Here is a 12,959-nt window from a genome sequence, read left to right as displayed (position 1 = left end):
TGTCATGCTCCACTTGTTTACAAACCATGCTATATAGCTGGAATCTAGCCGAGTACAGGTTTCATAAGCAAACCAATAAACCATAACAGTTGTGATGGGTGGGCAAGACTTACTAAAATGGTTGACACCTCATTGTAATGTAATTGCCTTCATTTATGCTCACACTGATGATAATGGGATTGTCTCAAGAGTGGTGTGACTGGAATATGTGGAAGTGTGGTGTTAACAAATCAACTCAATGAGCAGAGAGATTGCAATCAGCATCTCTAGGCAGCCGTTGTCAGGAAAACGTTTTTCTTGAATCGCTTTGCCCCAGACAACCACTTTCCAACAAATCTTCTAAATCGCCCATTAAACAGTTGTCTCCCTTTGAAAACGTATTTGCAAGGCATGAGCTGATCAATACAGATTGACTTAGCTTCTTTTAAGTTTCGGAAAAGGTACTGAAAGGACAGTAAGATAAACTTTGCTCTTTGTATGTCACAAGCTAAACCCTTTACCAGGTTCACCATGTGTCCATGTATGCCTTGAAAACCTGTATCTCTATTGTTAAATGAATAGTACTGTTTTGTTTCACAAAATGCCATCTAACAAATAATTAAAGATTCCCTATCAGCAAATACGCACATTGTTGTCAATTGATCTTACCCATCTCTTTGAAACATATCACTTGAAGTATATGACTTACTCCACAAGAGCGAGCATGGTGCCTGGTTTATGCCTCAGTTCTACCTGAAGAGCCATTTTTAACATGTCAGTTTGTCCAAGAACAGCATGAATACAAAGGGACTTAACTGTTCTCAAACAAAAATCACTTTGCATTACCCATCAGTTGAAAATGAGCAAAACGCTCATTCAAGGAAAACAAATAACCAAGAAAATGAAAACATCAACTAATGAAGATTAAAATGAGTTTAATGAAGTGATGAAATGACAGAACTTGATTTAGTAAGCATATATATACAATGTATAATGGTCATGTGCTTGCATTAGACAATCTCTGTACTGAATGCAGAAATCTTCTTTTCATGTATGACAGACTACGCCCACAATTCCTTGGATGATGATTCAACTGAGCACGATCGTGGCCTCATGTAATGTCTTTACGTAAATTAACACGATGATGTCTTGGCTGGTTTACAACAGAGAATAATCAACGTCTTTTCTGGAACACATTGCCACGCCCACCAGCTCTCCCTCTTCCTCGGGCAGCTTAAACACAGAATGGCAATATATAAATCACATGAATATGCTAGGGTACAGATAATTAATACAATCAAGTTGTTTAACATATGATCATAGATTCAAATCGCTATTAGTGGTTTGTATAAGGTGGTGGTATGCACATTAAATGAAACAGAACAAGTAAGGTTGGTCTAAGTTAACGTTCTACCGCATGTGCAGTTGTTTCACTTTTTCATCTACTGTGCTTACAACCATAAGCCAAATTAAGGTTTTCTCTCATTAATGTTTTCTACACCTAATAATATCATGCAATAAAATGCCAGTCTAATTAAACTTAGTCTCACTGTATATCGTTACACTCCACTACTGCATCTAACAAAACCTAGTAGAAGGTCACGTCAGGTAACCTGAGCGACAAATGACCATCACGTTTGCGGTTACATAGATTTAACCAACCAGACAATGGCTACTATTTAGGGACCGGAGTTGGGGGGGGGAACATTTAAATATTCAGGTCACTGACACAGATCTCTCCACAAACAAAAATCTGCATATAACACAGTTATTTGACCTGCAATATATACGCTTTGGGGTTTCTGTTTGCATGGTTACCATTAGCTAATATTTCCTCAAAATAACATCCTTGAATATTGCCAAAAACACTATTTTCAGTTTATTCACTGTTTTCATGGTTGTATGTAGGCCGTGTGCATCACCCGGAAGCGAGCGTATGCTAAATAGCATTCAGAATCGTTCGGGTACAAACCTTTTCGAGAGAAAAAGTTCAACAGGTATGTGCGAATGTGCACTTTTGCAATTTGGTAAGCTGTGTTCTGATTGGTCAATCTCAAAGGTTATCTGACGTGACCTCCCATAAGGTTTTGTGAAGACGCAGTAGTGGAGTGTAACTGAGTAATGAGGATAAGTTTACTTAGACTGAATAAAATGCATGCTTGCCTGAATAAATATTTATCAGTTTATCTCATTAAATTTCACAATACACACAAAACATATTCATGGACAGACATATTAGAGTAATATTTATCATAGTGATGAATACGAAACTGAATACAATACACATAGGTTTATGTCTTAGAGCATGTTTGTTTGCGATTATTCATCAAATTCAATGGCTTGTTTACTTTATTCATGTATGTTATACGAACACAAAAAATCCCCCAAATACTGAATTTCTGGATAGCATTACGGTTTACTGAACCAAAGGCCAAATACCACGGATCTACTGATACCATGGTCAACAGTTATACCCTAAATACGATATAACCAAAATTATTGACAAACTATAACTTGACTTTGGGTTCCTGAAAGACGTATTCGAACCAAGATGTTTAAACTCAAGAACTTGAAAAGTGCAATTCAAAACGATTTAACAATATGACACTGCAGAAAGAGTTCCGCCCGTACCTCAATCTTTTTACACAGTGAAAGGGAGTCCTTCCCTGTAGTAATATTCCAACATTGAAATAAGTTCACTGTCTGATTTTTGTACATGTTCTAGTTTAATGAATTTATATTTGGAGTGAAGAGAGCTTGTTAGTTTTAGACAGGGTAGGTGGGTACGGGCGGCACCCTTACTGACAGTACAACACTATTTCGTTTCACTTCTTCAGAACGCAATAAACACTCAAATTGTCTTAAATTGTCAAGAATATTCTGGTTGATTGAAATATGTGTACAACAGTGGAACATGTATTGATGTAACAAGCTAAACACTGCATAACATTCACACAATTTATCTGCATCTTGTAACTTAAAAAGGTGCATTTAATAAATGAAATCAAGGCATTGTTTATACCCTGTGCACGAAGAATGGCCGACTTTCCTCTTCCTGCGCCGCCACCCTTGCCTTGGACTCTCTTAAACATCGGTGCATTTTTTAACATGTCCGGAAGTATGAGGAATCGAATCTTGCTTCCACGGATGTACACATTTTCCAGCTGTGCAACTCGGCCATCTCTGTAAGTAACAGTAATATTAGCCATTTGGCAATTCATATTGTCCTCGGCTTCAACAAGCTTCCCTCTGTATACTTCACCCATGGTTGTTTCGCAGGTCACAATGTGGCCTTCTGCCTCATGCAGAACTTTAATAGGAACACCAATAGACATGGTGATATTCCGTCTGTACCCTCGTTGTGTTTTAGGCCTCTATCTCCCTTCCAAATGTCCAGATGTGATGGATTGTAAACAATGACTCCGTACTGCTCACGCTTTTGAAAATGGCGGAGCGCGTACCGGCAACGTTTGAGGAGCGTAGTTAAGAGTTACTCCCCTTTGACTGTCATTGCGTTTTGGTGACTATACATCTTTGGTATAGTTTATATGATTTAATCAGCATGTATTGCCCGTCAACTGTTGCTCAGATTAACTGTAGACAAGCCATTGAAAAAAAATATCAAAAGTTTCACATTCAGTAGCATCATCACAACAATATTTACGGTGTGAAAACACGAGAGACAGCTTCATAGATAAGGTGTATTTATCTTTTCTTTGAAAGTCGACTTTGTATTTGAATATCACCAAATCTTTTGAAAAATAACTGTGATAAATTAAAAACAACCGATGATTGTTACACGTTATTGTCCAAAAATATCTAATATTGGTGAATCTGGAAATGTTTTGTTTCTAAACACTGATTACTCCCCGGGATTAACTTCCACTTCCGGTATGAGGGTTTTTCAGAAGTATGAACTCGTCAACTATGGCTTTGACATTACACACTGTAGAACTATGCGTGGTCATAGAAATTAAGTGCATTTGACAGAGATAAGCCTGTCACATAAATCAGAGGTGTGTTTGGTGCCATGGCAGTAATAGTTTAATTTGTGGCACGGGTCATGAAAAAATAACGGGACCATGGAATAATTTGATTCTGATTGTCATATCATGATTTGTCAGTGGTTTGTCTGTTAAGAGAAATTGCCTAAATGCTGTACGTATCATACGGGCACAGATTTGATTATTCTTATTAACTGTTTCTGCAGCCAGAATACGTTTATTATCACAAACACATCTTTGCTTGTTACATTTTACGTTAAGTGGAAATATTTTGCACATTGGATTGTTTACAATTTGAGCTCGAAGTTAAAACTTTCAATGCCAGTTTGACCAGTCAATGCTTTACCACATGACTGCTGGTTCAGCCACAAAACTCATTACTCAATTACGTGGTAAACAGTAGTTAATTGTATGCCTTTTGACTTGTGATCTTATAAGTTTTTCTAACTTACATTGTATTAATTTGTTAAAATGAGGTTAGCTAGCTAACAGACACCAGAACTGGCAACTGTGTACCCCTGGTTTCCCAACATTTCATAAAACAACAGGAAGATTAGTTGGAGCATTCTAATTTTAGGAATATCAGGCATGCATGCAAGTCGGACCCTGAGATGAAGACATCCCGAGAGGCAGCTGCGAAACAGCAATCCTGTTTGCTAATGATGTATCTCGTTCATTGTAAAACTCTAAATGAATGATGCTTGGTTCATCATATGATGTTAATCATAATATGAAAATATAAATTCAGCAATGAATGAATAATGTATGAGAAAGTATGTTACCAAAGTGATTACTTTGTTCTGTGTGTGCATTTCTTATATGTTATGAAAAAAAAATATGAAAAACAATCAACTCTAGTTCAATCTGTATTGGTTTGTGTGTTGGTGATAAACCATGGTAAAGCTGTGCCATACAGTTGACCAAGTCCCCCAACACCGGGAAAACAGCCACCCCTTTTGCAATAATAGAACCACCCACCGCTTAGTGCCTGTATTGTTTTACTATCCAATATGTTGCGGGATCTAGAATCAACTAATGTTTATGATCTGAAGTGATACTTGTGACTGAGGATGTTGATCCTAATGATGTCTTGCCCTACTGATCAAACAGTGCTTGAGTAATGGCCCAGTTTCTATAATATATAGGTCAGTACTTGGGGCATTGGGGAGATAGGGAGAGCTTGTGGGAATATGGGGTCAGGTGGGTGCGTGCATGCCTGTGTGCATGTTTGGGGTGAAGAGGGTGAGGTGGTCATTCACATTGTACACGCTTCTTCATGAAAATCATGATCACACACCCACATCCAGCCATACATTATGAACGGTTCCTTGGCCAGAAAATTGCTGACTTCTCCTTTTAACAACAAACATTACACTCAGTGAAATGGTGGATGCAATAACTTAACTGAGAAATAATAATCTGAATCCTATTTGAATTACTTTATCAATGAGGTGAAGAGCTTGAGAGTATGTGTACTTCTGTATACATGTACATTAGTATTTCCCTTGGGAATGTATGTAAGAAGTTTTTTCAGACTTGCTGATCAAAGTCTAAGGTCCATTGAGAAGCTGCTGTCTTTGAGGGTGATTGCAAACTTACAGAACTGAAGCAACTTAAGCTGAGATACAGTTTTTGAAGTGCAGAGACAGCGCTTCCCTGCTGTAAACCAGATAGGGCTGTGTTTATATGCAATGAATATGGGTGTTCTCTATTGAGACCAGACAGTCATAAGGAAATTCAGTTAAAGCTGAGGTACTGAGGCAGACCACCGATTTTTTTGCTTGTAACACTTACTCACTGGCTCAGGGAACCATGACAAATGTACAACATATACTGGCATTTCCTATTCTCGCGATACTTAATGATATCAGCTGAAAAAAATAATACAAACAGTTGTTTTCGTATGTATGCTTATTGTTTCTAAATGAGGAGATGCCACCTCTAACATCTGCATCTATCAACTACTTGATCCATCAGGTGTATTATTACTCTTGAGCTTGATGAAAAACATGATTGTCTGCCGCTGACTTTTCGACTCGTCTAGCATTCTCGCGGTATAACTAGGAAGTATGAAGTGTAATGAAAATGAATCCTGTCGGAAAGGCGGTTAAAACTCACAAATATTCGTTACATTGCAAAATTTTGAATATTCAAAGAATTGGGCCACTTCTTAGTAACCGGTCAATGATGTAAACAACCACTAAATATCACGTATTGGCAATCTTGGGAGAAAATGTGTTTACCGCAAGAATAGGAAACCCGCGAGAATAGGAGACAGCCCTTTGAGTAACATTCAGAATATGCAGTGCCATTTCAAGAATGGCAAAATGTAACATGTTCTATTATACCTGCTCAGTAAAGTACATATTGTATTTTCTTCAGTGCATCAGAGTTTGGTCATTCCTTCCTCAAAGCAAAACATGAAATGTTTTTTAAGTTGTGAAATCGGAAAAAGAGAGACCATGAATAGTTTGGGATATATTTTGCATGAAATTGTGGGTTCAGTTTATTTTTCACTAGAATATCACTAAAGATATTCATGTTACTTGTATAGCTGCTACAGTGAACTAGTGATGAGTTATGTCCCTTTAACTGTGACAGTATCCACTGGGTTTCAAGAACTTGTCTGCATCATTCAGTATTTGCTCACATGCCATGAAAAAACCTGATGTTAAAGTGATGTTACATCGAAATCCAGCATTTTTACTGGCTTTTTTTACAGCTGGATAGTGTAACCCATTGGCATTTCAAATACTGGTCATCACAACCAGTCATTTTGCTATTTTTAGCCTGGGTTTTTCCAAAACTGCCATTTTTTTTTTTACTTGACAGCACTTCAGTGTCATTGTGAAAACATAGTCTCTTTCGAGGAGAAATACTATTGACAGAGGTTAAGAGAAAACTGTTTTTAAAATTTTGCCGGACATGATTTCTGACAATTAGGATTAGGTGCGGGTTCGAATCCCACATGGGACTCAACCCAAAAAAGTACTAGAATTTGTACTTTACTGAGAAAGTGAAATCCCAAATGTGAAATATGTTGCGTTTTGACCTTTGTACCGGTCAAAGTTGGGTATTTATCGGATACTGGGAACACTGCAAGAAACTTCAGAAACGTTTACTAAATAAACATTGAAGACAGGATTACATGAGCTTTTTCATTGTGTCGGAGGCACAATGTGTGGAGCCCATTTATGGTGTCCCCTCGTTGCGACATTTCTGGAATATTGGAAAAACTTGAGTTAAAGCTTCGTAAAACCATACTCACTCACTCGTCATGTCAGAATAGATACATTCATAGGTACTGTATATGAGTGTAGATTAGCCAATTTTGAGGGCCAATATTCAGTAGGAGAGGGTTGACTTATCTTCAGCTTAAACTGTTGTCAAACCCTTTTTCTGGTGGCAAGAAAACTCCATTGTATTGTTTCATGTGAATGAACAAGAGAAAATGACTCTTGGTAAACATGATTAGACAAGGTTATTTACCTTTTCATTTTTAGATTGATTTTGCCACACATTGTAGTATATGCATGGATTTAGATTACTGTGTGTACTTGTCTTGTACATGGTCAGAAATAGCAATCAGCTATGCACATGTTTCCCTGCGATCTACCAACAATTTAGTTAAAACATACCCAATAATATAACAAGATAAATTTTGATGCAGTGTTTGGATAAATGTAATATCTGAAACTGTTATTTTACCAAGAGATATACATTCTGGCATTGTGGCAGTTTCATTTCCCTTGATAATGTAAAGTATCTGTTCTTCAAATTGTCCACCCTGTCTCTTTTATTATTACTTGGAAATTATCCTTAAAAATTCTTTATTTACTATTTAACTGCAGGTAATGGACCAGTGGACTGGTTACCAAGGCAACCCAGCCTCATTTGGAACCTGGAATGGGATGGACATGACTTTGACCCCTCCGTTCCAGTCTGTGGGACAACCACGGTACGGATCTCTCAATCCCATTTACACCAACCACCTACCTCCAACTCATCAAAGATTTGAATCACCAGTTCGACCTTTTCTACCAAATCAGTTTTCTTCAAATCCCACAGACTTACCAATTCATCATTTTGATAGCTTTTCAGACAATGTATCCTCACACCACATGACAGAGTTCAGCAATCATACAGGTCGAGGAGTTTCCAGTGCAAGCAATTCCAAACCTTTCATTATGTTTGCTATCAACTTTGACAATATTTCTGTGCGCAATTTATGTCAAGAGGAAGATAACTTGATATATCTCATCGCTTATAACCATGAAATTGATTTGCTGTCCGCAATGGCTGTTGAAGATTTGCTGAAGCTGAATGATGTCGAAATTATGAATCCTGAAGAAGGGGTTCGTGTTTTGACAACAGTTCAGAACATGAAATTGACAGTGAGTGAGAATCCCTCGAACAAGGTGTACAATGTGGAGAAGAAGGAGGAAGAGGTTGCTAAAAGTGCTGAAAATGATAAAGATGACGTTGAGAAAAATGGAGAAGAAGAGACAACGGAGGATTGTGAGAAGGATGAAATTGATGACAAGGAGGACAAAGAATCAAAGGAGAACATATCCGAGGATGACACTGTTGACATTATGAAGGATGGTCAAGCAGAGACCGACTCTGATCATTACAGTTCTGAATCATTCACAGAACAGAAATCGCTCCGTTCAAGAAGGGATAGAAATTCAACATCAGACTCTGGTCTGAAACGGTTAAAGACTGAAAATAAATCCATTCAAAATGTTCTGAAGAAATTGAAAAATCTTAAAAGGCCATTAGAAGATGATGGAAGGAAAATCAAAATGGCCTCTCAATGTGCAATGTGCCGGTTGAACCATACAAAAGGATTGTGCATTATAGAAAATCCCAAGTCTTTCATACCGGATAATTTATCTTCCAGCAACAGTCACATCTTATCTTATGCTTCCCTTCCTTCCCAGTTCTACCTGGGTATCAGTGAGACCATAAAAGGGTATACAATATATGCAGCAGAGAAGATTCTTGCTGGGACTGCATTTGGTCCAGTAATAGGACAAGAGATTGACTATGAGAGTATTCAGTGTTTGACAGATCTAAAGTATATATGGTTCATTCAACCCCGACTGAGCCATCCAGTCAGAGCAGATGAAGAAGGTGATGAGGATGGTGAGGAGGAGGTTCAGACATTCTTGACGACAGAGGATGAAATGAATAGCAATTGGTGCCGGTTTCTCTCACCGACTTTACGCTTTGTGGACAGCAATCTGTATTATGTCCAAACGGACAAAGAGATCTACTTTATCACCCGTCGGAATGTTAAAAAGGGGGAAGAGATACAGTTTTACGCTGCATATATGGATGATCAGCAACATCTGGTATTATCCAACGATGAGTTGAAGTGTCATCGGTGTAATCTAGACTTCGACAGCAATGTGAACTACATCAAGCATGTGAGGATAGTGCATCCAAGAGGAATAACTCGGAAGAAAGAGAAGTGTAAAATCTGTCACAAAGTGTTTCATAAATATGCCCACCTTGCCAACCATGCTCAGAATGAACATGGGGGTATGGGGGCATACAAATGCGAACAGTGTGGACGTGATTATCTGTATGCCAGACAACTCAACCGACACATACAGACTGTCCACAAACAGGACAACATAGAAGCCAGCACTTGTTCTGTATGTGGCTCGACATTTAAAAATTCATGGAGACTGAAACACCATATAAGACGGAACCATTCAGCAGAGCGGTTCTCGTGTGAGAAGTGCAACAAAGTCTTCAACAGTAAGATGGGACTCGAACGTCATCTCAAAACCCACACTCAAGAATTCGCAATTTTCTGTGATCGGTGTGGGAAGGGTTTCCGGGATGGTAGCAACCTGAAGGTGCATCTGTTGACTCATTCTGGGATCAAACCCTTCTCCTGCCAGCATGATGGCTGTGGCACTGCCTACACCACCAAGCAGTGTCTCCAGATCCATTATAGGAAGGCCCATGGCTACAGTGATGACAGCATGCCGGAAATCATACGGACAGTGCCATTCACAGTAGAGGCTCATTCTGTGGAGAACAGTATATAGATGTTGTAATTAATACGTCTCAGTGTAATGCAAGGAACAATCTTTTGTTGTCTGGATGTTTCTCATGACTTCAAACTGCCCATAGAACAGATTTGGGGGAAACTTTAGACAATGTTTTCTTAAATTCACATGCGTTTTGACATTTCAGTGTCAAACTAAGCATTCATGCAGAATATTAGAAATGGCCTAGTTTGGGCCATTTAGTAATACTGAACTTATATTATGCATGCAGTGTTAAAATACCTCTGAATTTCAGAATATTGAAATTCCAATTTTGATGAAATATAGCTATTTTCCAAAGATGCCACAGCATTTATGTTTGAAATTAATGGTTAAGTTCACAGATGAATCTCTGTGTATTAAGTATGAGCATGTTTTGTGAAATGTTTTACTCAGACTTCCATATGATATGACAGTCACAGTATATGTTATAATACTGAAGTTACGATCACCAACATGCTTCCTTGTTTTGTGGTTAGATGCCCAGGCAATGTATGCAAACATTCTCCAGCTGTTGTTAGTTTGAATGACTCAAGTGTTCCGAATGTGACTGATAGCGTAGTTCTCGGGTCAGATCCACAAAGTGTTCATAACACTATGTCATGGTATGGAAATCAATTGGAAATCCACGCTTTGTGGGTCGGGCCCAGTTTCTTGTTATGACACGACTCTGAAGCTGATAATGCATGCAATACATGTGGTAAAACTGTCAATGATTCAGCAATGTTCCTAGCATATTTACCTCCCTTCGTCACACCAGAATCCTACAATTATGGTTCAGATCCACTCTTCAGATTGTGTTATGACCCTGTGTTTGTCAACACCTTATCCATAGTCAAGGGTTCACTGGAGAGTTAGACGCCACATGTCCTTGATCACTTAACATATGTTGACTACGGGAGACAATATGTGTCTATTGGAGGTAAACGTCTGATTGTATGTGTTTACATTGTCTGTTGTAGTTTTCAAGATACAAATTTTCGGTGCAATATTTTCTTAGTGCTACCAGAGTTGTTTTCAAAATTGTATATATATTTACCCATGCTTTGAAGTGCTTGAAGAATAAATATGTATTATTGTTTAAAATAACATGGAGGAATAGTTTCTATTGATCAGCAGAATTTCACAGTTTAGAAAACCAGCGTTGGTATTCAAATACAATGTTGAACTTATTTTTACTTTTATCATCCTTACATGGATATTTTGGGTGTCAAAAGCTTGTACAGGATCTGTTTAGGGCATGGGTTCCTCTGTTGTCGCAATTCACGATCCAGAGTTGCTTCCCTTTGAATGCAAGACACCTGTTGTTGTTGGTTTGAATCCTGATTTGCCTGATTAAATTTCTAGGTTTGTCAGCACCATGTCTGATCCCATGCTGGTCGTAAGAGCCTACTAACGAGAACAGGTGGTCAGGTTTGCTGACTTGCTTGATACACGTCATCGTATCCCAGTTGCGTAGATCGATACTCATGCTGTTGATCACTGTATTGTCCAGTGAAGATTTGATTATTTACAGACCGCCAACATTTAGCTAGTAGCTAGAATATTGCTGAGTAGGGATGAAGCGGTACACTCTTACCATGGTTTGGTACATATTGCTAAACAAGGCATTCATTTCAGTTTCGGGTTCAGTATATGAGATATGATCATAATATAGAATATGGACATCAAGAACCAAATTTTACATTGTTTGATAACATCAGAAGCAATAACCATAATCTTTACTACTTTGAATTAACAAAACTGTTATTTTTTACTTGATAGAAATGATGGTGCGTAAACCGAAAATACTGAATTTTTTTGAAGTGACGTTAAACCAAACTTCTCTTTTCTTGAAACAATTGATTGTATTCTTTCTTAAAAACTGTGAGTGATTTTTAAACAGTTTCTAACTATGAGCATGATATTGCCTTTTATGTTTTGTGGTCAGAGACCCATGAAGATCTGGGTTAGAATTGGTCTTCAGCAACCCACACTTGTAAGAGGCGACAAAGGGGATGGGATTGTTAGGTACGCTGACTTGGTTGACATGTCATCATGTCATCATGTAGGTTGATGCTCATGCTGTTGATCACTTAATTTTCTGGTCCAGAGTAGATTATTTAGCCGGGATATTGCTGAATGTGGTTTTACACTACTCTTTCACGTGTCACCCACAGGTGTGTGAAGAAAGTATTCTAATAATGATGTAACATCATACTCATTCCTTGTTTCATTTGATGCGTAAATTAATGCCAGATCTGACTACACTTGTAGGCTAAAGTGTAGGTACTTCATGTTGTTTTCACAGCTCCCTACAATAATTTTTGAGGTTTTTCAGTGCCACACCCGTACCCATGTGTTTTTCAAATGTGTAAATGAGACTTGCATTACTTAGGATCTTCCTCCCACATCAAACAGGCATGTGAATAATGTTTATATCAGCTTTACAAATAACTTGTAGTTTTGCGTGATAAATCTTTAAATGGAAGCTACAAAACTCTATTGTATTTTCAAGTTAGGCCAGACCAATTTTATTTCTTGTTTTACAGATCTGCCAGTCATATTTTTTCAAGAATAAGAAACAAAATAAAAGTTAATTTGCCCCTCTCAGAAAATATAATCCTGAATAAAACTCTTGAGATCAGTGTGGAACCTAAACTCGCCTGACTTATTTTTTGTTTATATAAAGAAACCAAAAGACTTAACATGGAAACTACTCGCAGTAATGTCGGTCTTTGGTTTGACTGGTGATTGTTTGTTTTCTTTTTTCCCCACTTGCCTCCAGGTTTTCTGAGGACAAAAATGCACAAATCAATGGATCTGGCCTAAGGAGCACTTTGAAGTGATATGCATCATTGAAAGTAGTTTCTGTTTGTCACCCAGGGTGAAATCGTCATATTGATGATGTGCTAGATGCGTTTTGTTTGAT

General features: G+C 38.0%; 2 protein-coding genes across 3 annotated transcripts; one reads left to right on the top strand and one right to left on the bottom strand.

Annotated features, from left to right (window-relative positions):
• Window positions 1–897: 897 nt before the first annotated feature.
• Window positions 898–3,431, bottom strand: LOC137283795 (small nuclear ribonucleoprotein Sm D3-like). The gene is made up of 2 exons (XM_067815483.1): window positions 3,002–3,431; window positions 898–1,212 (listed from the first exon to the last, which is right to left on the bottom strand). Exons 1-2 carry the CDS (start codon window positions 3,312–3,314, stop codon window positions 1,154–1,156), a joined length of 372 nt encoding a protein of 123 aa, XP_067671584.1. The 5' UTR covers window positions 3,315–3,431; the 3' UTR covers window positions 898–1,153.
• A 427-nt stretch (window positions 3,432–3,858) lies between these two features.
• On the top strand, window positions 3,859–12,650 carry LOC137283780 (PR domain zinc finger protein 4-like). 2 transcript variants are annotated; one of them, XM_067815465.1, is made up of 2 exons: window positions 3,859–3,889; window positions 7,835–12,650. In XM_067815465.1, exon 2 carries the CDS (start codon window positions 7,838–7,840, stop codon window positions 10,046–10,048), a length of 2,211 nt encoding a protein of 736 aa, XP_067671566.1. In that variant the 5' UTR covers window positions 3,859–3,889; window positions 7,835–7,837; the 3' UTR covers window positions 10,049–12,650. The 2 variants fall into 2 exon arrangements, with proteins under 2 accessions (XP_067671566.1, XP_067671574.1); XM_067815473.1 differs by having other exon boundaries at window positions 3,864–3,995.
• The last annotated feature ends 309 nt before the right edge of the window (window positions 12,651–12,959 follow it).

This window comes from Haliotis asinina, chromosome 1 (genome assembly GCF_037392515.1).
Source record: "Haliotis asinina isolate JCU_RB_2024 chromosome 1, JCU_Hal_asi_v2, whole genome shotgun sequence".
Classification (NCBI taxonomy): Eukaryota; Metazoa; Mollusca; class Gastropoda; order Lepetellida; family Haliotidae; genus Haliotis; species Haliotis asinina.
The sequence above is the reverse complement of the archived record's forward strand: the minus strand, read 5'-3'. Positions and strand labels throughout refer to the sequence as shown.